Here is a 25,066-nt window from a genome sequence, read left to right as displayed (position 1 = left end):
CAGAGGGCTGGGGGCATGTGAAGAGGGTGCAGGTGCCAGGGCAGGGGGTGCTGGGTATGTGTGGGGGTGCCGGGTATGTGTGGGGGTGCCAGAGTCAGGGCTGGGGCTGTGGGGGGCGTGAAGGAGTCAACAGAGGACTGGGTGCGTATGAGAAAGGTACAGGGCCCGGGGCAGAGGCCTGGGGTGTGGGGTCAGGGCTCAGAGCAGAGAGCTGTGGGGGGGGGGGGGTCGGGGCTCAGGGCTGGGTGACTGCCCCCCTCAGAACCCCCAGCCCCCGTATTCCTTGTCCCCTGAATACCCCCTCCTGGGACCCTTGCCCCTAACTACCCCCCAGCACCCTATCCTCTATCTAAGCCTCCCTGCTCCTTGTCCCCTGACTGCCCCCTAGGACCCTACTCCCTACCTGTCCCGACTGCTCTGACCCTTAACCACACCCCGCCCCCCAGACTCCCTGGAATCCCATGCCTATCCAACTGCTCCCCACCCCAACAGCCCCCCCAAGAACTCCCGACTCATCCAACCCCCCCAGCTCCTTGTTCCCTGACCATCCCTTCAGAGACCCACATACACTGTAACTGTCCCCCCAGGACCCTCCTTGCTCCCTGTCCCCCGACTGCCCTGACCCCTATCCACTCCTCACCCTCTAACAGACCCCAGGACTACCATGCCCCATCCACCCCACCTGCTCCCTGACTGCCCCTTCCAGAGACTCCCGCCCCTAGCCGCCCCCCTTTGGGATCCCATCCCCTATCCAACCCACCCTGCTCCCTTTCCCTGACTGCCCCTACCCCTTATCCAACCCCCCTGGCCTTCTTACCATGAGGCTCCAAGCAGAGCCAGATAGGCTGTCCCGCGGGAGTGCACAGTCCCGCCCCTCAGAGCGCTGCGCACACGGCAGCAGGGCTCCAGATGGGCGGGGAGCATCTTTCCCTCCCCGCGGAGCCAAACACTGCCCCATGGGAGCGCGCAGCCCCGGCCCCCAAAGCACTGCACGAGTGGTGGCAGGGCTCCAGGAGAAGGGAGGAAGGCAGGGGAGGGGCTGGCGGCTTGCTGCACTCGGCCGGCTGCGCGGACCCTGCAGCTTGCCGCACCGGCAGGATTTTTAATGGCACACTGGAGTCCTGGCAGGCCACAGTGTGCCATTAAAAAAATTGGCTTGCATGCCGTCTTTGGCACACGTGCCATAGGTTGCCGACTCCTGGTCTCCTATTTTGAGACATTATGTCAGAAAGGAAACAGAAGAGATCCTCTGACAGTTGAGGGCTTTCACATAACCTGCTATGCTGACTCGGGCTCCTTGTTAGAAAATTAGTCCTTTTCTAAAAGAATTTTTGCAATTACTTTATTGAGTAGTTGGTGCAGTGCACTGCACCTTTTATAAGAGCACTTTTTTCTGTCCTTTATTGAGCTATACCTAGTGATACTACTTCAAGCTTAATGTTAAATGCCACCTTGTGTTGATATGAAATAATGCAGAAGTTCTGACATTACAGAGATTGTTTCTGAAAAGGCACAGCATTGTATATATTAATAAAATGTATTCTCTTTTTGCAGCTACTTCATTCAGATGAAAAAGGAGGTTACTCACCTTGTACAGTAACTGAGGTTCTTCAAGATGTGTCCCCCTGTGGGTGCTCCACTTTAGGTGTCGGTGAGTCCTGGCGCTGCTGATCAGAGACTTTTGATAGCAGTGCCTGATTGGGACGTGCATGTGCAGTGACCGCCTTGTGGTATCGTTGGCGCTCACACGTCCAGATCCACTCAATTCCTACTCTATGTAAAGCTCATATACATAACTCTGTAGAGAGGAGGAGGGTGGGTAGTGGAGCACCCACAGGGACACACATCTCGAAGAACCTCTGTTACTGCACAAGGTGAGTAACCTTCTCTTCTTAGAGTGCTGTCCCTGTGGGTGCTCCATTTTAGGTGACTAGAGAGCAGAACCCTGTTATGGAAGGTTGGGTTCCGGAGTAGGTTGCACAGTTAATGATAATATCATAAGGCCTAGTATTGCATCATTCTCAGAGCTTTTAATTATTGCATAGTTGTTTGTGAACATGTGTACTGAAGCCCAAGTGGCAGCCTGGCACATTTCTTTGACTGGGACATTATGTAGTAAAGCAGTCAAGATAGAAACGGCTCTCGTTGAATGGGCTCTGATCCCTGGTGGAAGTTCTCTCTTTTATTGCCGATAACACAGGTAGATGCAATAATCAAAATGGATTTTGATAGCCTGTTTTGAAACGGCTATGCCTTTTGATTGTCCAGTGGTGGTTGAGATGAAGAGTCTCGGTGACTTACGGAAATGTTTTGTTCTCTCTAGGTAGAATGCTAGTGCTCTTCTAACATCTAGTGTGGAGAACAGATTCCTGGGTAGACCCACATGACTTTAGGTAGAACGCAGGGAGGGAAATGTGTAAGTTGACTGACATGGAATGATAAAGGAACCTTTGGTACGAATTAGGGTGTGGTCACATAGTTGGGCCATGAGGGCCCCGATCTCACCCATTCTACATGCTGAGGTGATCGCAACTAGGAAAGCTACCTTCACTGATAGGTGTAGTAGTGAACAGGTAGTAAGGGGTTCGAAGGTGGCTCTGGTAAGTCCTCTGAGGACTAAGTTTAGATCCCATGCAGACTTCAGGATACATGTTCTGAATTCCTGCAAGAAAGCATTTTGTAATTAGATGCATGAAGGCTGTGAAGTGTGACACAGACACTGAGTCCTGGTATTTCGGTGCCAAGAATGGGAGACCCTGGTGCGGAGGTTATCGGCATGTCTGGAGCCGCGGTCGTCAGTGCCGAGTAGATATGTTCAGGCACCTGCACTGGTGCCACCCTCTCGTGAGTGGTTTTGGTTGGTGCTGATGTTGGCGGTTTAGGTCTGGCGGGTACTTGCTCCCTAGGAGTCTGTACCGGGTTGGCATTGTTGTTTTCAGTGCTGTCAACGTGTCCTTCCTGGGAGAGGTCAGTGCCATGGAGGAGGAGGTGGCTGTCTTATGCCTGCCACTTGACTCCTTGCCTTTACCGTTCATACTCCCCGTGCAGGCGGTGCCGGAGATGCCTAGAGCACCGAATATGCGCACCCTGCTGGCCATCGGCACCGACGGTAGTGATCTCACTGGAGACTGTTTTCTCTTTAACAGTTCTCCCTGCATCGGTGATGTTTCCCTTTCCCTCGATTTTTTGGAGGACAGGGTACTTGCTCTATCCAGGGAGGAGGTGTCTGGACAATCCCTTCCTGGGGGTTTTCTAGCCTCTGATCGAGTAAGGGATTTTTCCGTTAGACTAAAAATTATCCTAAGATCCCTGTCTCTCCTTGCTCTGGCTTTGAGGTTGTTGCAGTGGGCACATTTCTGGGGAATGTGCGCCTCCTCTAATCAACGGAAGCACTGTGAGTGGCCGTCAGACAGGCATCGTGTCCTTGCAAAAAGTACATCTTTTGAATACAGGCAAGACTGGCATTGTCGTTATCTAATTTTCTAATTAAACAGAAGTAAAGAAGAGAAGGATCTCTCCAAGATTTTCTCTTATTTTTTTGGAAGTCTAAATAGTTTTAAACTGAAGTTTAAGAATATTCCTACACTACTGAGTAACTAAACTCGAATTGCTATCTAAATTGTTCTATTTCTCTATTTTAGGTCATTTTAAGAGATTGCTATTGGAGCTCCATCTGCAGCCCTAGAGAGCTGAGAAAGAACTGAGAGGGTCAGGACGCACAAGCACCAACGGTACCACAAGACAGCTACTGCACATGCGCGTCCCAACCAGGCACTGCTACCAAAAGTCTCCGATCAGCGACGCTGGGATGCACCAACACCTAAAGCGGAGCACCCACAAGGACAGCATTCAAAGAAGAATTACTACTTTCTAGATCACAGCATTTGAGCCAACAAAAAGGAACTGGTATTAAAACTGGTAAAGTCTACCACAAAAATGCTTCATAAAGAAATCAAGCAAGTTAAGATTTTGTAACTACTCTGCGAATCTCAAAGTTAGTACTCACAACTGAGAGGCATCTTCCAACTATGCAGGAATACAGGACGGAAGAGAGAAGACTAGAGGAACAGAGCAAGCGTGGGAAGTAAGCGGATAGGAAGTCAAAGAGGTAAATTGGAACTAGGTCAAATAATTTAAAACAAAAGGTCAATCTGAATTGGCACAAGATGGGTAGGAAAACAGTTACTTAATATTCCCACATGGCACTTGGATGCTTATGGAATTTCACAAATCAGTACTGTATACCATCTGCAGAACAGTTTTGAATATTGTAATTTGATATTTTTCAATAGCTAACCAAAAGCATGAGTTTGATTAAAAATCTGAAATAAAAAATGAAAGTGAAGATTAAGGACTTCGGCCTGTTCCCGCTGAAACTAATCAAGACACTAGGGGTCAAAAACAAGTTAATGGAAACCAAATCACAATTATACCAGCTGTTAAGACATGTATTTTGTCTTATTTTATACATAGTAAATGTGTACAATAAACTAATATTAAACATCAGACCACCAGCAACTTAGGTTTTTGAATCTTTAAAAGAAGCACACCTTAACAGCATTGCATCAAAAAAAAATTATTCTAGGATCCGTGGATAGCTTTTATTATCCAGGCTCAATGATATATTAGAACATAAATACAGAAGGCAGAATCAATGGAAGGGTTCAGAAGAGTAGAGCATTAGAAATGCTATGAAGTTTAAGTATCTCTGAGATTTGAGAGGCTGAAAAGAGACAGATGATCAGTGTACTGGGATACATTTAACATATGCATTGTTTGCATCTGCTTCATCTTATAAAACTTAAGACCTATGAGTAGATAATTCTGGTACAAGAGACATTATTTCTAAACCTAGAGATTAAAAAAAGATGTACTCTGTTACTACTATATTTTAAAATTTGTAATCAGTTTGTGGTCAGGTGGCTCCTTTTAAAAATTATATCAAACAACTGAACCAGAGATCATTAAAATATCTGCAACATGCAAATGTACACTTTTATTCAGAAGTTATGCAAGTGTCTAATTTAAAACTGTATGTGCTTTCAATATTTAATCTATCATATCTAAGGTAGGCCTTCCACAGATTAATCTCACCACATGTAGCCCACGGGGCTGTCTTGCCTTTATTATATTCAGCTGTAAGGAATCTACAGGCCTGTATCTTGTAAGACATTAGCTTAAACAAGTTAGCATAAGCATGGTTAAATAGGCCTGTAACCTTTGGCATAGACAAATGGCCTAATTACTTTTAGATTTTGAGAAATAAGGAGAGCTTGCTCAATGGTAGAAGTTGGAACTTAACAGTAAATGGCAACTGCAAGAAACTTGGAAGTAATAGCTGCAGTTCTGCTTAAGCAAGAAGTGATGGATATTATAATGAGCTAAAATGGTATTAACACATATCAATATATGTGTACTTATTCTATAGGTTAACTTTAGCACTATGTGGGTAAGGAAGTTAGATTTGGCCAAAGTGGGTTGGATATTAGCTTAGGGCCTATAATAGGGCAACCCACCATGTGGCGTTAGTTCTTTCTTCTAGACTTTTCTGCTTTTCCCCATTTGACCCTTCAATTCATTCAGGAACCTGGACAATTGGATTCATTGCCATGCCAGAGACAGGGCTGGTCCTTTGTCTCTTACCACCAGGTCCTCAAAGAAGGGTACAAGTATGCAAATTTAAGAGCTTATGCAAAGAATGATACCACAGATATCTCCAATACTGTATTATCTCTATCTTTTTATATAGCTTGGATCCTTTCTGGCTTTATTCATTATTTTAATAAAGGTCTCTAAGGTTTTAATTTGCCCTGAGCGTGAGTGTCCTTGTCACCCACCCTGAGGCTTCCGACAAGATATTGGAATCATAGGTTTTAGTTCTGTGTAGCCTGATTTTGGGACAAGAACTTATCATAGTCATATCAATTGTCAATCATTACAATGATTATTAACCTATTAAAAGTGTCAAGCAATACATGCAACTGGTAAATAGAACTGTTGACATAACCAGTATCCTTCAACCACTATACAAATGCATAGGATGTCCAAAAGGCATTGGATATCAGCTATACATGGAGTGCCCTGTGCAGCTCTCTGACTGGTAGTTATTGCCTAGAAGCAGCTTAGGCAACTGGCTCGTAATCATAGTAGTAAAATACCTATGGAGTCAACTTCAAAGAGTCATGTAGGACCATACAAAGTCCTCGTATTTTACTTGTGCAGGCCTTTTACGTGAGGAAGCTCCAGATTGACTATTGCCAACCCTGAAGAGACTGACTAAAGAAGAAATGTGACAAGATAGCAAGGAAGACAGTGAACAGACCAAAGGAGGAAAAAAAGGTGTAGTGCAAGAAGGAGAGAGGACAAAGATAGTGAGGGAGAAGGGAAAAGCATACTTGTGTTCCCAATGCTGTAACTCAGCTTTTCTTACTAAGACTGTGGAAAGTAACCAATCAAAATATGTTTACTGCACAATTACAAGCGACTATCCAGCCCACGTAATCTGAAGAGTTTTGGGATACATGCAAGCCCTTCCTTTACCTCCCCCTATACAATTAGGAATTTAGATTATATTTTTCTTCCCCAGGAATAGTTGGGTACAGGTATGTATCATAGAAAATATAATTGAAGAGTTAGACAAGTGATTTTTAAAAAATAATAAAAAGCATAGCCTTATATCCCTGAGTGCTGTATAAATATTGGCTGATTAAACACCGACCTCACAAGGATTTTGAGGATTAATGAATACCAGCCTCAAAGATTTTGGGAGGATTAAATATTACTTTTACTTGATGCCTACTTCGAAGCTAAGGACAGCGAAATAGTACCTCACCTACTGAACAAGGAACACTGTTCAACTCAAGTTTCTAGCACCAAACAGTTATGTTGTGTAAAAACAGATAAAATTATAAACTGGAAGTAACTTACTCATTCCTGAACATTCTCTATCTCCGTCCCACACATTAGAAACTGCATGCCCCGTCAACAAGAGGTTAATTAAGCTTTGGCTATGTAATGAAAAGATATACATTATTAAAAAGTGATATGCAATTTATTTCTGCAAATCTAATTATTCCTGAACAAAGGAGAAAACTCATCTTACCAAGCATTTGCTGTCTAAACACTTTGAATTCAGTTTAAATATATATCTCAATGACACCCAAAATAGTTTAAAACTAACATTTTTAAGATTGCCAATTTATCGCCATTTTAAGAGATTGAATACTTCTCCTGGAAATTCAGTATTAAAAGGGTTTGTTCCAAATCGCAGCAAACCGTGTGAACAAAGGGGTTTCAAGAATTCAAGTAGAAAGTTACTGCAATAGTTGTTGCTTTTATCTACTGTAGAATAGCAACTGAATTCTTTTCATACTAAGGATGCTCAAGAATGATTTCTAAAAGAATAATCGCTTGTAGAAACATGGGAAAGCATGTTAGTCCACTCTATGGAGACCATTGAATAATCTGGCTATTCTAGTAAAAATATAAAAAAGTTGCAAACACATCTCACAAAAATTACTATTTACAACTTACCTCCCATGGCCATAAACAGGATCTATCAATGGCTCTGAGGAATCTTCAATTTCATTTTTTATGTTTTCGATACCCTAGAGAAAAAGCAGAAGCACTCATTGGAGTATTTATAAAAAAATTAATGCTGTTAAAGAATGAAGACAAGCTTAAAGCTAGCAGATACAAAATAAAACAGACAATAAAACATCAAGGTTGGCTGCCTTGCTGCAGAATGGCATAACTGACAGAAGAGACACTAAGGGCAGTGTCACTTGAAAGTGAGAACAGGCAGTCTCATGGCACTGTTGTAGCCGGCATCGCAAGTTATTTACGTTCCAGATGCGCTAGAGATTCATATGTCCTTTCATGCTTCAACCACTATTTCAGGGGCCATGCGTCCATGCTAATGATGGGTTCTGCTTGATAACAATCCAAAATAGTGCAGACGAACGCATGTTCATTTTCATTCTCCGAGTCAGATGCCACCAGCAGAAGGTTGATTTTCTTTTTTGGTGGCTTGGGTTCTGTAGTTTCAGCATCTGAGTGTTGTTCTTTTAAGACTTCTGAAAGCACACTTCACACCCTGCCCCTTTCAGATTTTGGAAAGCACTTCAGATTCTTAAACCTTGAGTCAAGTGCCGTAGCTATGTTTAGAAATCTCACAGTGGTACCTTCTTTGCGTTTTGTCAAATCTCCAGTGAAAGTGTTCTTAAAAAGAGTCATCATCCGAGACTGCTATAACATGAAATATATGGCAGAATGTAAGTAAAACAGAGCAGGGGACATATAATTCTCCCCCAAGAGTTCAATCACAAATGTAGTTAACTTTTTTATTTATTTATTTTTTTAAATGAGTGTCATCAGCATGGAAGCATGTCCTCTGGAATGGTGGCTGAAGCATGAAGAGGCATATGAATGTTTACCATATCTGGCACATAAATACATTGCAATGCCAGCTACAGAAGTGCCTTATAAACAGGTGCTCTCACTTTCTGGTGACACTGTTAAAAGAAGAGGGCAGTATTACCTCCTATAAATGTAAACAAACTTGTTTGTCTTAGCGATTGGCTGAATAAGAAGGACTGAGTGGACCTGTAGGCTCTAAAGTTTTACATTGTTTTGTTTTTGAGTGCAGATATGTAACCAAAAAAATAAAAATCTACATTTGTAAGTTGCACTTCCACTACAAAGAAAGAGATTGCACTATAGTACTTGTATGAGGTGAATTGAAAACTACTATTTCTTTTATTATTTTTACAGTGAAAATACTTGTAATAAAAAATATACACTTTGATTTCAATTACAACACAAAATAAAATATATGAAAATCCAGAAAAACATCCAAAATATTAAATAAATTTCAATTGGTATTCTACTGTTTAACAGTGCAATCAATGCTGCAATTAATTGTGATTAATTTTTTTGAGTTAATCACGTGAGTTAACTTCAATTAATCGACAGCCCTAATATTGATACATAGTGAGGACCTAATACAAGAGCTGGTTGTAGAGGACAACCTTAGTTCAAGTGACCATGAGCTAATTCAGTTTAACTAAATGGAAGGATATACAAAAACAGGTCTGCAACTAGAGTCCTGGATTTCAAAATGGTTAACTTTAAAAAAATTAAAGGAATTAGTCAGGGAAGTGAACTAGACTGAAGAACTCAAAAATCTGAAAGTAGAGAGGCTTGGAATTACTTAGTTTCTACAACGTTGACTTAATTTGAAGCCTGCATCCCAAGCAAGGGGAAAAAAAATCATAAGGAAGGGCTGCAGACTAAGCTGGATGAGAAAGCATCTTAAGCAGATGACTAAGAGAAAGCAGACAGCCTACAAGGAATGGAAGAGGGAGGGATCAGCAAGGAAAGCTACCTCTTGGAGGTCAGAAAGTGTAGGGACAAAATGAGAACTACCAAAAGGCAAGCAGAGTTGGATTTTGCAACAGGAATTAGAACCAACAGTAAAAGGTTCTATAGCCATATAAATAAGAAAAAAAGAAAAGAAGAAGTGAGACCGCTAAGCACTGAGGATGGGGTGGGGTGGAGGTTAAAGATTATCTAGGCATGGCCCAACACCTAAACAAATACTTTGCCTCAGTTTTTAACGAGGCTAATGAAGAGCTTGGGGGTAATGACAGAGTGACTAATGGGAATGAGGATATGGAAGTAGAAATTACCACATCGAAGGTGAAGTCAAAGACAAATAGCTTAATGAGACTAAAAGCAGCCCAGGTAATCTCCATCCAGGAATATTAAAGGAACTGGCACATGAAATTGTAAGCCCACTAGCAAGGCTTTTTAATGAATATGTAAACTTGGGGGTCGCACCCGCTGACTGGAGAATTGCTAATACAGTTCCTATTTTTAACAAAGGAGGAAAAAAGTGATCCAGAAAACTAAAGGCCTCTTAGTTTGACCTCAATTGCATGCAAGGTCTTGGAACAAATTTTGAAAGAGAGTGTAGTTAAGGACATAGATGTTAACAATTGGGATAAAATATAATATGGTTTTACAAAAGGTATATTGTGCCAGACCAACTTAATCTCCTTTGACAAGATAACAGATTTTTTTAGTCAAGGAAATCTACCTGGATTTCAGTAAAGCATTTCATACAGTTCCACATGGGAAATTAATTAAATTAGCAAAGATGGGGATTAATATGATAATTGCAAGATGGTTAAGGAACTGATTAAAGGGGAGACTACACCAGCCATACTAAAAAGGTGAAATCTAAGGCTGAAGGGAGATTACTACTGGAGTTCCTCAGGGACCAGTCTTGGGACCAATATTATTTAACATTTTTATTACTGACATTGGCAAAAAAAAAAGGGAGAGTGTGCTAATAAAATTAGTGGGTGACACAATGTTGGGAGGTATTGCCAATATGGAGGTGGATCAGACAAGAAGATCTGGATGACCATGTAAACTGGAATAGAAGAAATGGAATGAAATTTAATAGTGCACAGTCTAAGGGCACGCATTTAGAGACTAACAAGAATTTTTTATATAAGCTGGGGACATGTCAGTGGGAAGCACCAGAAGAGGAGAAAGACTGGGGTGTATTGGTTGATCACAGGATGACTATGAGCCGCCAGTGTGATGCAGATGTGAAAAAGGTTAATGCAGCCCTAGCACTCATAAGGCACAGTAAATCCAGCAGAGAAAGGGCAGCGTTAGTACTGTTCTACAAGGTACTGGTGAGACTGCGCACAATACTGGTTTCAATGTTTAAGAAAGATTAATTTAAACTGGAACATGTGCAGAGAAGAGTTCCTAGGATGATTTGAGGAATGGAAAAGTTACCTTATGAGAGGAGACTCAAAGAGATTGGCTTGTTTAGCCTAACCAAAATAAGGCTGAGGGGAGATATGATTGCTCTCTATATATAATCAGGGGATAACTTAAATAACTTCTCTCCCTCCCTGGTATTTAAGTGCTGATGTGGACAGATGAACAAATGGACATACACCGGCCATTAACAAGTCTAGGCTTGAAATTAGGCAAAGGTTTCTAACCATCAAAGGAGTGAAGTTCTGAAACAGCCTGCCAAGTGCTGGGGTGGGAAACGGATGGATGGACAAAAAAACGTAACTGGCTTGGTAAGTTTATGGAAGCGGTGGTATGATGAGACTGCCTACAATGGCATGTAGTTGATCTGCAACTGCTAGCAGTAAATATCACCAACAGCTGGTGATGGAACACTAGATGGGGAAGGCTCTGAGTTACTACAGAGAATTCTTTCCCAGGTATCTGGCTGGTAGGTCTTGCCCACATGCTCTGCTCAGGGTCTAACTGATTGTCATTCTGACCCTAAATATAGCAGAGACTCTGAGGTTTTCTCATCTTCCTCAGCAGCATGGGGTATGGATCACTTGCAGGTTTAAACTAGTGTAAATGGTGAATTCTCTGTAACTTTACATCTTTAAACCATGATTTGAGGACTTCAGTAACTCAGCCAGATATTAGGCGTCTGTTACAGAAGTGGGTGGGCGAGGTTCTGTGGCTTGCAATGTACAGGAGGTCAGACTAGATGATCATGATGGTCCCTTCTGACCTTAAAGTCTATGGGATAAGGAACAATCACTCTACTCACAGTCAATCAGTGGGGGAACATTGCCAGGAGATCCTCTGACTTTCCCTCTTCCTCAGGATTTCACTGCTATCAGCTGAACTAAAGACTAAAATGAAAATGGAGCTACAGATTTATGGACCTAATGTCCCTACTTAATAGGCAGCAATGGGATGGCAGTCAACACAAATACATTTTAACTCTATAAAGAGATTCTTTTCCATCTACTCCCCTGTAAACTACCACATGAAGTTCAGAAAGGAATTTTCTTAAAAATAAACTATTTACAAATTTATTTCTGTGCTGGATGCCCTACTGCAACATGAATAAGGAGCCCATCCTACCCATAAATCTGGAATTAACTCAATTTTAATTTCTGAGCTTGCTGCTCACCTTTAAGTAAAGGGATAATGATCAAATCTTTTCTTTTATAAACAAACCTTTGTCAATATCACAGAATACAGAAAGAGCAGTACTCCAAATTTATTTGTCCACACTGAATACTGATCCCACATGGCATCCTTTAGTTCTGGAAAGCTTTGGAATGATTGCTTGCTGAAGACAGAAAAAAGGAGAAATAATTTAGATGTAGCATTAGAATAGTGTAAAAAGTAAAGAGGATATTAGGTTCTAACATTAAGCTGTTACTCTGTTTTTACTTGGACATCAGTGTTACTGCATGCTGAGACAGTTAAACAGCAATCTCTGCAGTTAATATACCTGCCACATAACTATTAGTATTTATTTATCAGAAGAGCAAATAAATGGTTTCTTTAGAGAAGCTGGTTACAGTATTATATTTTTACTGATATGCAAATATTTTTATGTATTTTATGTAAATTAGGTACATTTCAAATAGCGCAAAGTGGCTAGAATAAATAATTAACAAGTTTTTCAAATCTGAAGTTGCAGTAGACTGAATAGGTCTGTCAGTACAGTAATTAATAATGAAAGGAAAGGAGAGGGGAGAGTTGTATCTTAAGAAAAACTCTACCTAACCAGGTGAAAATATTTTCCTTCAATGAACATTGTGTAGGACCTATTATAAACCACTTTCCTCTCTGAGCCTTCATTTTAAAGACCAGCTTGCCCCTCAAAGAATCATTAAGGCTTTGAAAGGCTGCTGTTAAAAGGACATATCCTCAATGGGCCACCTCTTAGACAAAGCCTTAGTGAAAGCAAAAAGTCCTCAACTCGTTTGTGGGTGGGTGTAATGGGAAAAACTGGTATGGAAAATAAGGTGGCCTATCTGGACAAGCAGACAGATTGTAAATGAAAGTCAGAGGTAGAAGAAATCTCTGAATGCAGGTAAGTGAGGTGATTGCTTTCTCTTGGGACAGCATAGGATCACAACCAGAGATTTCTTTTAAGAACACGTACGCATTGTTTCTTTTCTGTCACTTAAGCTGAGAAAGCCTTACCTAATGTATGTTATGCTAAGTGTAAATCTAAATATATTAAACAAGCCATTGTTTTTACTCCACTTTTTTCTGTTTTTAATAAATCTTATTTAATATTAAATTTATATTGCAATGGTGCAAATTTGCTTGTGAGGGAGAAGGTTCATCCAAGCCTTTATTGGTAACAAAAGGCATCCTGCAACCTTGAAACAGGTACAGGAGGCACAGAAAGTTCAGAAACCTAACCCGCCAAATGAATTTGGTCAACAGGGCATGGAAAAAGATGTCCACTCCTAGTGGGCTGTTTTGTAAGAAGCTGTGATAAGGAAACATCTGGGGACCTAAGACAGGACCAAGGAACAGACAAGAGTTGATTATAAGGTCAGGCAACATGTTATATTTTTTTCCTCCTCTCTCCTCTGTCACACAAAAGCATGTTTTGAAAACTGATTGGTAGAGACTATTGCAAGTATTCTTGAGGTGATAAAAACTTGTAGTAACCTTTAAATTGGCAACGTATTTTATCCAAAATATTCTTAAACTTTTATTACCATTCTCGTTTTGTTCCTTACATTTTATTCCTGTAAAAGGTATAACTTTTTTTAAACAATTTATTAGCTTCAGAGACAAATTCAACAGCATTTCATCCTTCAAATGCTGTTGAATTTGTCTCTGAAGCTAATAAATTGTTTAAAAAAAGTTATACCTTTTACAGGAATAAAATGTAAGGAACAAAACGAGAATAGTAATAAAAGTTTAAGAATATTTTGGATAAAATAAAAAGTTACCAATATAATAATCTAAAGGTCACTACAAGGTTTCTTTTATAACATACATACATACATACATACACACACACACACACACACACACACACACACACACATATATATATATAAACAAACAAACAAACAAACCAACCTTGTAGTGACCTATAGATAGATAGATAAAAAACCATTTCTTTAAAAAGTTTCCAGGCCTGTCTAAGTTATGGAAAGATACCAGGTGAGGCAAGCTGTTTCTTGTAATAGAGGTTAAACAAGCATTTAAAAAAAAAATCAGCATAAATCTGTGAAGACTATATCAGAACAAATTTAATTATTCATATCCTTTTTACTCAAATTTATTAAACATGCCTTTCAATTAACTGCAAAGAGATGTACATAATTATGTGCAGTGTGCTAATCTGATATTTTAGATAATTTTAAAAAATCTGGAACCAATTATTGCTTTCTTTTTGAATTATAAATACACAGCGTAAAAACAAAGTTTTAAACTCCAAGTTTGACCAACCCCTACAACACTTTGTCATATATCTGATTTTGAATATTAGTGAGATTGTAAAATAATGTATTTTAAATGTTCCAACATGTTACTTACTGAATTAATGCATGAAATCGCTCAAAGCCAAGCTCTTCGGCAGCCAAGGCAGCTATACACAAGAGACACTTTTCAGCACTACACATGGCAAAAAAATGACACAAGATACACACAGCAAGCCAGTACACTTTCAAGCGTCAATTATATTTTTAATTTCCCCTCCTTTTGAAAGTTTCAATTTTATTTTCAATGTTTGTATCTAACTGATGTAATCTTCTTCAACTGTAACAATATGGGTCCTTCAGCATACAAATCAGTGAATGCACCACTATTTAGATTACAGAAAAGTATCTTAAAATTTAAAAAAACAAAACCAAAAAAAAAAAAAAAATCAAGATTACACAGCCCCTAGTTTGTAGCCTTGAAAATTTGTAAAAATATAAACGGTTGATTTTGCAAAAGTGATGATGATTGTTAGTCAACCAAGCAGAAGCATGCTACAAATAATTTTGCAAGTCAACTGCAAGTATTATTTTCTAGAGGAAAGCAAGCATGATTATTTGAATAGTTTTAGAGCAGTGTCAATGTAAGAAAGCTGTACTTTTTTTCAAATGTTTAAGTAATATTTGTTTTTGTAAACAAATTAGAATAGTTCCATATAGTTTTAAGCACACCGTTCCTGCAACAAGTTTTCATAACTCTAAACTAACTCTCTCCTCAGACAGTCCTCAAATATATCTACAGCTAGAGGGAAAAAAAATACAGCATGTAGTGTTGTCCCAGGTTTAGCATAGACCTTTGGTCCCTCATAAAAGCTTTTGAAATGGAGAGAAAATGAGCTTTTCTTGACTTTCACTTGCTTTTAAATAAGTAGGCTCTAAAATCTGTTTTGATACTTGTAAAATGTGTAAAACAAGTATCTAAGATTACAAGAGGCACTCAAAAAGCAGCATCATTAACATGCTTCGACTCCACCAATATTCCTAAATATTTTATCTTATTCCTTGTGTATAATAGCTACAACAGATGCTTTCACTTTCAATTAAAACTGAACAATGAATTTCTGAACATCTATTTGATCCTATCAGTGCTTCTGTTTGCTTCAATGAATGCATGATTGTGCCCTGTATCAGTTACATGTGTACCTCTCATAAGCAACACTACTGAGCCAGTATGAAGGTTCACAAAGCATTAAACATTCCTCAAAGTATCTAATTTATCTGAAGAGTGGCTTAATTGAATATCAAAATTGTATTTTCAAGAGTCTTTTTAGTTTGCCTGTAATACACAATATGCTTCTCTCTTCAGTAAAGATGTGACTTTTGCAAAGACTAATGTCAGATTTATGAATTATAGGAGGTTTTGGACCATGATTTCAGTATCCTTAGTGCTGTCACCTACATATTAATGGTTTTAAAAATCACAAGCAGTCAGGAATTGCAAAATTTATATTTATAAGAAGAATGATCTTTTTTTAAGTCTCATGTCCTACCATATGCATTTTGGAGAAATATGAAGACAAAATACTTGAACAGAAGATAAGACAAATATGCAATGTGGCCAGATAATAGTTGGAACCTTAAAATCAATTCTGAAATGGCTAAGATACCTGTGGATCCTTGTCTTTATTAATAGATTTCCTTTTTAAAGTAAGTTAAAAAAAATTCAGAGCTATTTGCTTTAAGCTTGTTTCTCTAATCAGTGGACCACTCACATATCAAGATAGAAATTGCCAAGTTAACCCCATAAAAAGTGAGTGGACCAGAATATTTTTTGAAAAAGGGGAATGATCATTAAACCCTTTCAACTTAATGGCTAAAAAGCTTTACACAATCTAAAAAAAAAAATTGGGGGCAGAAATCATGCATGTTACATTCCTACACAAAAACATATTTTAGAAAACATGAACAGTAGCTCATAATGAAAATTATTGTAACTTTAGATACAATAGCAGCTATGACGACTTCTTTAAAGAGACTATAAGAGTTTTTTAAAACAAACAAAAAAGTAAAGGAAAAAAGTTAGAGAGAATATACATACAAATCAACATTTGAACCCGAGAGCTTGCATGATTATAATAAAGTGCATGGCCAACAAGTCATTAGTGTACACCACAAAAGCAGATCAAACAAATGTGACCATTCTGTATGTGTGTTTGAATCCCCTTTGTTGGAAGTTCTAAGAACAGTATTTTAGACCATTTCACTCTGATACTACTTGGAGTGGAATAGCAGAAACTTAACATTTGGAACAAAAGCAGGAAACAGACAGACAACAGATGAGGGGCCTGGAAGAGAAGGGATAGCACTAAAAAAAATAGTGGAGACAGGCATAATTCAGATGAGATCACACAAACAACATTTAGTTGGGATAAAAAGAGGAGAGGAAAGAATAGGTGAAATTAAAAAAAAATCTATATAAGAAAAAAGGTGATTAGAGAAAAGCTGAGTTTAAAAAAATACTATATTTAGAATATTTGAAATTATTTTATAGTGTTAATGTATTAAGCCAGAATTAGAAATGTTTACAACATTATAAATATACTTCAGCTTTTATTCCGTCGGAATAATGTAATTAGACTCCCGAAAGCAGCAGCCTGATTGCCTAGCTGATTGCCAACTGCGAAACCATCCTGTCCTCCGCAACATCAAAAGTCTTGAAAAATGAAAAGGCAAAGTTTGAATGTTCATTTGGTCACAGCAGCAAAGGCAGGAAATTTCAATCTATGACTTAACCCTGCCAGTGCTGAAACTTTGCACTACCATCAGTTCTTTGGTACTCATCTCTTTGTCCACAGCCTGGCCAGATAAGGATTTGGAAGCCCCCCTATAATTAAAACAGGAGAAAATGAGGACAGGCCAAAAAAAATCTTCAGACCGGGAGAGAAGTAAGAATCAAAATACTTCTTGAACACCAGAGTACAAGTAAGAGATGAGCTGTTCAATGCCCAAGAGCAGAGAGAGACAGACAAGGGAGGCTCACCATTGAAGTTCCCTGCTCTTCCTTTAAGTACAGGCTCTTCATAACAGAAGGAAAATTTCATCCCATTTATAAAGGGCAAAGTCAACGACAACTCCCAAACTGGTACAGCAACATCAAAAAATATATAGGAATACATTGGGACAGATTAGTTCACTACAACAGTTAGCTCATACATTCTAACTAGCCTAGTCGTAGTGAGAGTGATCACACTACTGAACACTTTGAACTAGAGTGATTGGATTATCAGCAGATTAGTTGAAGGTGGAGTTGCTACATCACCTCTCCATTACTAGCTCCAGCTTTAGCAGCACTCCCTTCCAAACCACGCTCCTTTATGGGCTAGCTGGGTGGAGCTTAAACTACCACTGAACTTGCGCTAGAGATTTTTGGGGGGAGGGGAGGAACAGGAGTCTGGTTGAGCCCAAGTCAACAATGAGTGAAGAGAAGTCCTAAGTGGCCGGGCTGCCAGTATCAAGGTTGCTGCAGGGGAAAAGGAGATTTTTTTTGTGGCAAGCAAGCCCCCTTTCCGTGTTCACATAGTGCTCAGTTCAGGTCAGTATTTTAACAAGATGAGTCGGTCTGGAAAAGCCTTGTCGCAACCAGAATTTGCTCCAATCTCTTACAAGACAAATTTCGCAGCACAAAGATGATGTTCATGACAAACAGGAAACCATACAGAAAATATTTTACTCAGATATTACTATTCCCTGGTTACAATAATCTTTCAAAGAAAGAATTTACCAAGCCCTAGAAATAAGTTGCCAGTACAACTTTATGCACATTATGTCTTAAGTGGAAAAACATGGTTTTTGAACAAAAATGGGCAGAAATTCCATAAGTAATCCTCTCTGAGAGACTTCTTTCTAATAACCACTATATGGTGAGATTGAACTTTGTTAATTAAGCAGTTTCTAGGAACAAGTCTGTTTAACTACTGTTATCTGAGCATTCAAAAGCATCCTAGGCACTTACCAGAGGCTAATAAAGACAACCCTTACCAAAAAGACCTTATGATCCAAACTCTATTCAATACTGTCACCCGATTTATCTATTCTTAAAAGGTCTCTCTTGCAATATTGCCTACAGAAAACAAGAACACGCATGTACAACAAAATCTGAAATAAATAATGTATGACTATCACCTTGATGGTGCACCCTTCCTCATAACATCTGTCGACACTAGCACTTACTGCGATATAACTTATGTCGCTCAGGGGAGTGAAAAAGCCACCCCCTTTGAGCGATGTAAGTTACAGTGACCTAAGAGCCAGTGTAGATAGCACTAGGTTGGCAGGAGACCTTTTTGCACCGACACAGCTATTGAGGGTTCTCTAAAAGAATGAACTATTGCTCAAGAGACAACACAATTAATTTAGAGAGAAATACATCTTACAGGGTTGTTCCTCCTGATGACTTGACTCGACAGGACTCTCAGAAATACTAGCAGTCTCTTCAGTTGTTTTTCCTCTTATCCATGTTGCCAAAGAGTATGATTCAGAATTATCAGAGCAAGCCATCTCTAAAATGTCACATAACGTATGGCAAAGAAGGTTCTTCTGTTCTTCCTCTGAAAGATCAGAATCCTGCATGAGTTCAATTACTGTTGATCACTATCTTAAGTATGCTAATAGCATTGAATGTATGCACCCACTTATTAACGTTAGCAGCTGTCACAGTATAGAAATTTAAAACCAGCCCTCCAAAAGGTACATCTCAATAAGATTTCTGTTACTCACTTTCAGTTTAGTTTATAAGAATTTAAACTAATCAGTTTCAACCAGTGATGTCCACCAATGTGATCAAAAATATTGTAGACCAGCATTGAGGTATGAAAATTAACAAGTTAGCGCCATGTGAAGCATAAGTATAATTTTTCCCACTATGAAGATAGCATGGCAGCACAGTTAACAGGCAGATGTACAAAACTTTAACCTCTTTATAACGCAAATTACTAGAATTAAAAAAAAAAATGAAAACGGGTCCTAATTACCTTGATACTCTCTCCAAGCAGATTTCTCACAGGTGAAAAGCTTCTTCAAAAGGAATGCCTTTATGTAATTAAAGCAAAAAGCATTAGACTACAAGATGAAGTACCGTATATCACATATACTCGATCATAAGCCAGTTCGTTTATATGCAGACCCCCAACCCCCACAAGATGGATAAATAAAAATGGAAATTTTTTATGACCCATTCATAAACCAACCCTATAATTCAGGGGTCAGCAAACTTTGGCTCCCGGGCCATCAGGATAAGCTGCTGGCGGGACGAGATGGTTTGTTTACCTCGAGCATCTGCAGGCACAGAGGTGTACCTAAGTACACAAAGTGTCCCGGCACACCAGCAACTGGTGGGAAAATGTTTGGGGGGGGAGAGAAGCTGGGGGTCAGGGCACTAGCCCCTGTGACCACCCTCCAAATGACCCCACCCCTAGCCTGGAACCCCCACAATCTCCCCATCCCATCCCTTCCCACCTTATATGGGGAGGTCCGGGGAGAATGTCTCTGGCCTGGCTGGAGCTTCTCCAGCAGGCTGGTCAGCACCGCCACAGCCTGCTCTGGTGGGCCAGACCAGCTGGCACGGCTGCAGCATGTTTCAGCTGGCTGGGCTGGGAGGCGCAGTCACAGCAGCCACAGCCTGTTCTGGAGCGTGGAGCCGAGTGGCATGGCTGCAACCTGCCAGTCCCAGAGCTGCAGCTGCTTCGGTGGCTGGGGGGAGCGCAGGGTGGCCAGAAGCGGAAAAACTCTGGCCCCGTCTCTTTCCTTCTGCATCTACTGACTATGCTTCCTCTCCTTGCTCCCTCTGTTGGGCGGAGGGGCTGTGTTCCACCTCTCCCTCTCTATACCCATTCATAAGCCGATCCCCTTCGCTGGTGCTTTCCTTTTTTACTAAAAAAATTCGGCTTATGAACGAGTATATAAGGTAATTAAGTTTTACTTTACATCAATTCAATTCTACATTTCACATTATATTTATATTAAAAAGACAGCAACAATATACAGTTAAAATGTCAGATATTTGAGCTCAAACTATGAAAGCACGACAGAGCTTCATTCGTTCTCTGTAAAAGCAGCAAAGAATCCTGTGGCACATCTGATATTTGTTCCCTGGTTTCCCCTACTCAATCCTATTACATCAGTGGCTTCAGAATAAGTTTCGCTAGTTTTAAGTATAAACCTCAAGTGTGAAGTATACCCACACTGCCTACCAGAGTTCATATCTGTATGCCAAACTGCATATCGAACTAAGGACTACTACCCAGTGGGACTCTTGCTTAAGTGAAGGTACACCACCACGTCATAATTCTACATACTAAGTTACATAGAAGACTACCCTAACCTCCTTCCATGCAGACACCAAACTAAACATCTTCAGCAATTAACAAGCTCAGCAGCTTGCAAGCTACATTTTTTCTTTTAAAAGGGTGCCTGGGTAACGTTTCTCCATATCGGTCTGAAAACGTATTGCAGTTCTAGAAATCTTCTAGGTTTTCTATAAATCCCTGTGATTAAAAAAAAAAAAATTAAAAAAACAAAATCAGGTATCAAACTACAAGGCCGCCCAGAGGATTCATGGGGTCTGGGGTCTTCAGCAGCAGGGGACCCCAACTTCAGTGGTAATTTGGCGGCGGGGGGTCCTTCCGCTCCGGGACCCACCGCCAAAGTGCTCCGAAGACCTGCAGTGGGCCCCCCCCTGCCAAATTACCTCTGAAGACCCGGCACTTCGGTGGCGGTAATTCGGCAGCAGGGGGGGTCCCTCCACCCCAGAGCAGAAGGACCCAAACACAGATTTATATGCTCCGGCTCTAATAAATACTCATACTACATAGTATTTCAGAGTGTTACAGCACTCCCTCAGTCTCCCTTTACTTGCACCAGGCTCACTTACCCAACAGATTCTCCTATCAGGGCTCCTTAGCCAGCTTTCTTCCTTTAGCTATCCAGTGCTAGCAGCAGCTACTCCAGGTTCTCTCCTTACTCCTCGTTTGAGCCCTTCCTTCCTTCTCCATCAATCAAAACCCATTTAACTCACCCATACATTTTTAAAATAATTTTTTTAAAGACAAATTGAAGGACAAGGGGATTGAATCTATATATACTGAAATGAGAACAGTCTCATAGATTTAGAACCATTGGCATTTATTTAGATTTATAGGCAGATGACTGACCTGTGTTCTTTTCTCCCAAATTAGGAGGACTTAATTGTATAATAATTCCTATATCATGGAACAGTGGCTCCCAAACTATGGGCCACAGATTGCAATGGAAGCTACATTAGAAAGAGCTAAAAAAAACCCAAACGAAATACTTTCCTATTATTACTTTGCCATTTAAGCAATTGCTTAAATTATCACAGGTATGTTAATTCACATTGGGACTGGCTACAAGATACTAACATAACCCACACTATGAAAGTTTGAAAATCATTATCACAGGCAATCAAGAGTACTCCAGTTCATATAAAGTTTCCAGTATAAGAGTCCCAAGAATGGCAATGATCAATTTTAATGTCTTAATTATATTGACTTCACAGATTTCAGTCCCAATGATTTGGGACTATGAAAGTTTACTATTTCCACTTGTTTATTCAGTAAGCACTTGAAACTCAAATGCTCTAAATTTTTTGAGCAGAATTACCTATTGCACTGGTGCCTGTGACTGCTGTGAAGGCAATACTTTTAAGAAAAGCATTGGTGAATTTGAGGTAAAAAGGATTATGACATTTCAATTCCGTGTCAGTCTTGCTTACATCTCATCTGTGCTTTCTTTTCACTTGCTACATTTTAATTGCTCTTTTATCCCGCTCAGCCTCTGCTCTATACCTTCTTTTAAGCTACCTAGGCTTGAATTCGTCTCTCTTACTTCCCAGAAGGAAAATACCACTTTTGCAAAGTCTCTATGCTGATAGACTATTTTTGTCCCTTCTTGTTCCTAGACTGTTGTCTCATGTGTTGTATTTATGAGATGTTGTAAATTCAGCTGGCTGGGGATCCCTCTCTATCTTTGGCTTGATTTTTTTATTCAGCTATGGTACCATATAAATTATGCAAGAGCTGGTGAAATTTTGTGCCTGTTATGTTTAAACCATTTCTGCAACGAGCGCACTCTACCTGAACGGGTGCAATCACCGCACAAGGGCCGCCTTCAAATTGTTCTAATGCAGTTGATTCAGATTCACTATATACAAACCCTGACAATGAAAAAGAGCATGGTTAATGATGTACTTAAGCATGCACACTTATTACATATATTCTCCTTCACAGGAATGCCACTCACCTTATTCACCAAGATCAAGATAGTTTTGTAGACCAGACAACACCATTTTTACAGAGCAAACAAGTTTAATATATGAAACATGAAAATCAAAACTGTATGGAGTACAAGGGGGCTGATTACATTCCACAATATTACTTATATCAGCAATGACACATGGCCAAAAGGGCTAGTCCCTAGAGTTTTGAATTAATAACATGTAAAGTAGTGAACAAAATTAAGATGTCCACCAGAATGTGACTTTCAACACTCCACCGTAGTCATTCTGATTCAGTAAGAATATAGCTCCATATAAATCCTGTTTAGAAACTTGAGACACCATATCTTAGTGTAAAAGTTGATTTTTGAGCTTTTTACTGAATATTTACTCTCTGTAAATAATCCATTTCTGCTTCCACAGTAAACCTCCCACTGACATCACAGGAGGCACTACTGGCCCACAATTAAGGATTTTAATTTTTTTTTTTTAAGGCATGCAATCTCTTTTTGAGCAACTATCTGCTTTCGACTACAGAAAGCCCTTTTGGAATGGTGTCCTCCACAGGCGCTGAAATGTTAATTGTCCATGAACTAGGCACGTTCAAGATGATCCTGGACAGGACATCTGAAAGTTTTCCTCTTCCATATCCACAGTAAAATCTTAAGACTGAAACATCAAAGCCCAATTTGCCACACAAAAATTTAAGTTAGGGTGGACAAGCGTATTCCAAGCACCAAACAATATTCAGCTAATAGTCTTTTACACAATGGACTAAATTTATAGGCCAGTCTAAAATTATGTAATTTGTGGCACCCTTCACCAACCATGTAAATTAGACCATTCCTTCACTAGAAATGAAAATTACATCTTCCTTAGTCTGTCTGCCAAACCCAGAGGTGATGCATAATAGTGTGTAACTGACCTGTTACTAACTGGGTGTTAATTCAAGATGATCTGAGTCTACACTGATATAATTTACATACCAAGCGCCAGTATACACAAGTTATACCTACGTAAGACTCCCTTAATTTGAACCAAAAATCTCTATTACTCCATAGTGCTTACAAATGTTTCATTAGTGTCATTTCATTCACCTGGTCTACATTACCTAATGATATAGATTGCCACCAATGCGATGAGCTAGGAACATCCCCCATAGCCTACTGGCATTCATATGTACAATCTGTGGCTAGGTCTACACAGCATATCTTAGGTCGATTTATCTGGCAGTGAGGATGGCGATGAGTTGACCGCTGCCACTCCCCTGTCGACTCCTTTTCCGCCTCTTTCTGCGGTGGAGTTCTGGAGTCAACAGCAGAGCAACTGGGGATCGATTTTATCACGTATACACTAGGTGCGATAAAATCAATCCCCGATAAATCAAGCACTACCCACCAATCCATTCTATTTCCACAGTGCCCTCTGGTGAGCAAAAGGCAGAGCTGCAGCAACTTTCAAGCAGAAGCTGTTTTCTGCTCAAAAAATTAAAAATTATGCACGGCACATTATGCCTGCATGCAGTGGTGCAGAATTCCCCCAGAAGTATTATTTGTACATCTGATATTCCTTAGTATGGATACTCTGAGTACCATAATTTTAGCCTTTACAAAAAGTACAAGTTTCTGGATTTTTTTATTTTTACACTATGCCTATAGCAAATGTTCATTCTAACTTCCGCTAAGACCTGCTTATTGTATGATGCTCTTTAGGATTTCATCTACCTTTTGGCCCTTTTTTAAATTCCAGAAGGATAATTCAGTTAGGATTCTGAAACCAAACCAAGTCTTTAAGGGTTTTTTGAAGTCTACTCCACCTACGTTATCTACTGACCCCTTTGGCTTCCCTTCCTCCTTTCATTCCCCACAAGTAACCTCTTCTTGGGGAATTTCTATAATAATTTTAACAATGCAGAAATCTTATGCACTACTTCTTTCTTAACAACCTGTTGAAACTCTGAAGTAGTCTTCCTCAGCCAACATTGCCTTTATGTACTGTTAACTTTAAGAAGTCAAAACCTAACAACCAGCTTCCTTCCGTCTCCCTCTATCTAAGATATAGCTACGCTCTTCAAAGGCAAGACTAATACTATCCCATGTGAGCTCATCTTTCTTCCCCTATATCAAAAACCATTCCTGACTTGCCTGTCTTCCTTTCTCCATGTACACGATGATTACTTACCTCTAAATAACACACACAATATTTCATAATCACCAATACTCTCCCACCTTTCCTCATCTAAGTTCTATGACCATCTTCCCAATCCAATCCCATTCCTCAATAATCATTTCCCTTCTGTATTCACCTTTGTTTCCAGTTATCTGAAAAAACACTCAGATCTATTTAACTATAATTCAATTCCATTAGAGTAGCAAAATTCCATTCTTCCAAGTTCTCTCCTTTGAGCCTTTTATACCTGGATTCTGCTCACCTCAGTCTAATATCACCACTCTCACTGAAACCCCTCATTTTACTAGTGAAAACAAAGTATTCTATGCCCCTGCTGATTTATCTGTCTGATGCTTTTCAAAAT

The 25,066-nt window shown here is 39.7% G+C and overlaps 1 protein-coding gene across 2 annotated transcripts in view; it reads right to left on the bottom strand.

Annotated features, from left to right (window-relative positions):
* The window catches only part of MINDY3 (MINDY lysine 48 deubiquitinase 3), an 83,825-nt gene that overhangs the window by 56,007 nt on the left and 2,752 nt on the right, over positions 1-25,066 (bottom strand). The window contains exons 2-8 of one of the 2 annotated variants that reach the window (XM_050939617.1): positions 22,394-22,473; positions 19,274-19,331; positions 18,677-18,850; positions 14,362-14,413; positions 12,022-12,136; positions 7,534-7,607; positions 6,928-7,007 (exon numbers count right to left, since the gene is read on the bottom strand). In XM_050939617.1, the coding sequence (XP_050795574.1) occupies positions 6,928-7,007; positions 7,534-7,607; positions 12,022-12,136; positions 14,362-14,413; positions 18,677-18,850; positions 19,274-19,331; positions 22,394-22,473 (633 nt within the window). Of the gene's footprint in view, positions 1-6,927; positions 7,008-7,533; positions 7,608-12,021; positions 12,137-14,361; positions 14,414-18,676; positions 18,851-19,273; positions 19,332-22,393; positions 22,474-25,066 lie in introns of those variants that run through there. The other variant, XM_050939618.1, reaches the window with a different exon arrangement.

This window comes from Gopherus flavomarginatus, chromosome 2 (genome assembly GCF_025201925.1).
Source record: "Gopherus flavomarginatus isolate rGopFla2 chromosome 2, rGopFla2.mat.asm, whole genome shotgun sequence".
Lineage (NCBI taxonomy): Eukaryota > Metazoa > Chordata > Testudines > Testudinidae > Gopherus > Gopherus flavomarginatus.
Note: the sequence above shows the minus strand (reverse complement) of the source record. Positions and strands in the feature narration are given on the sequence as shown.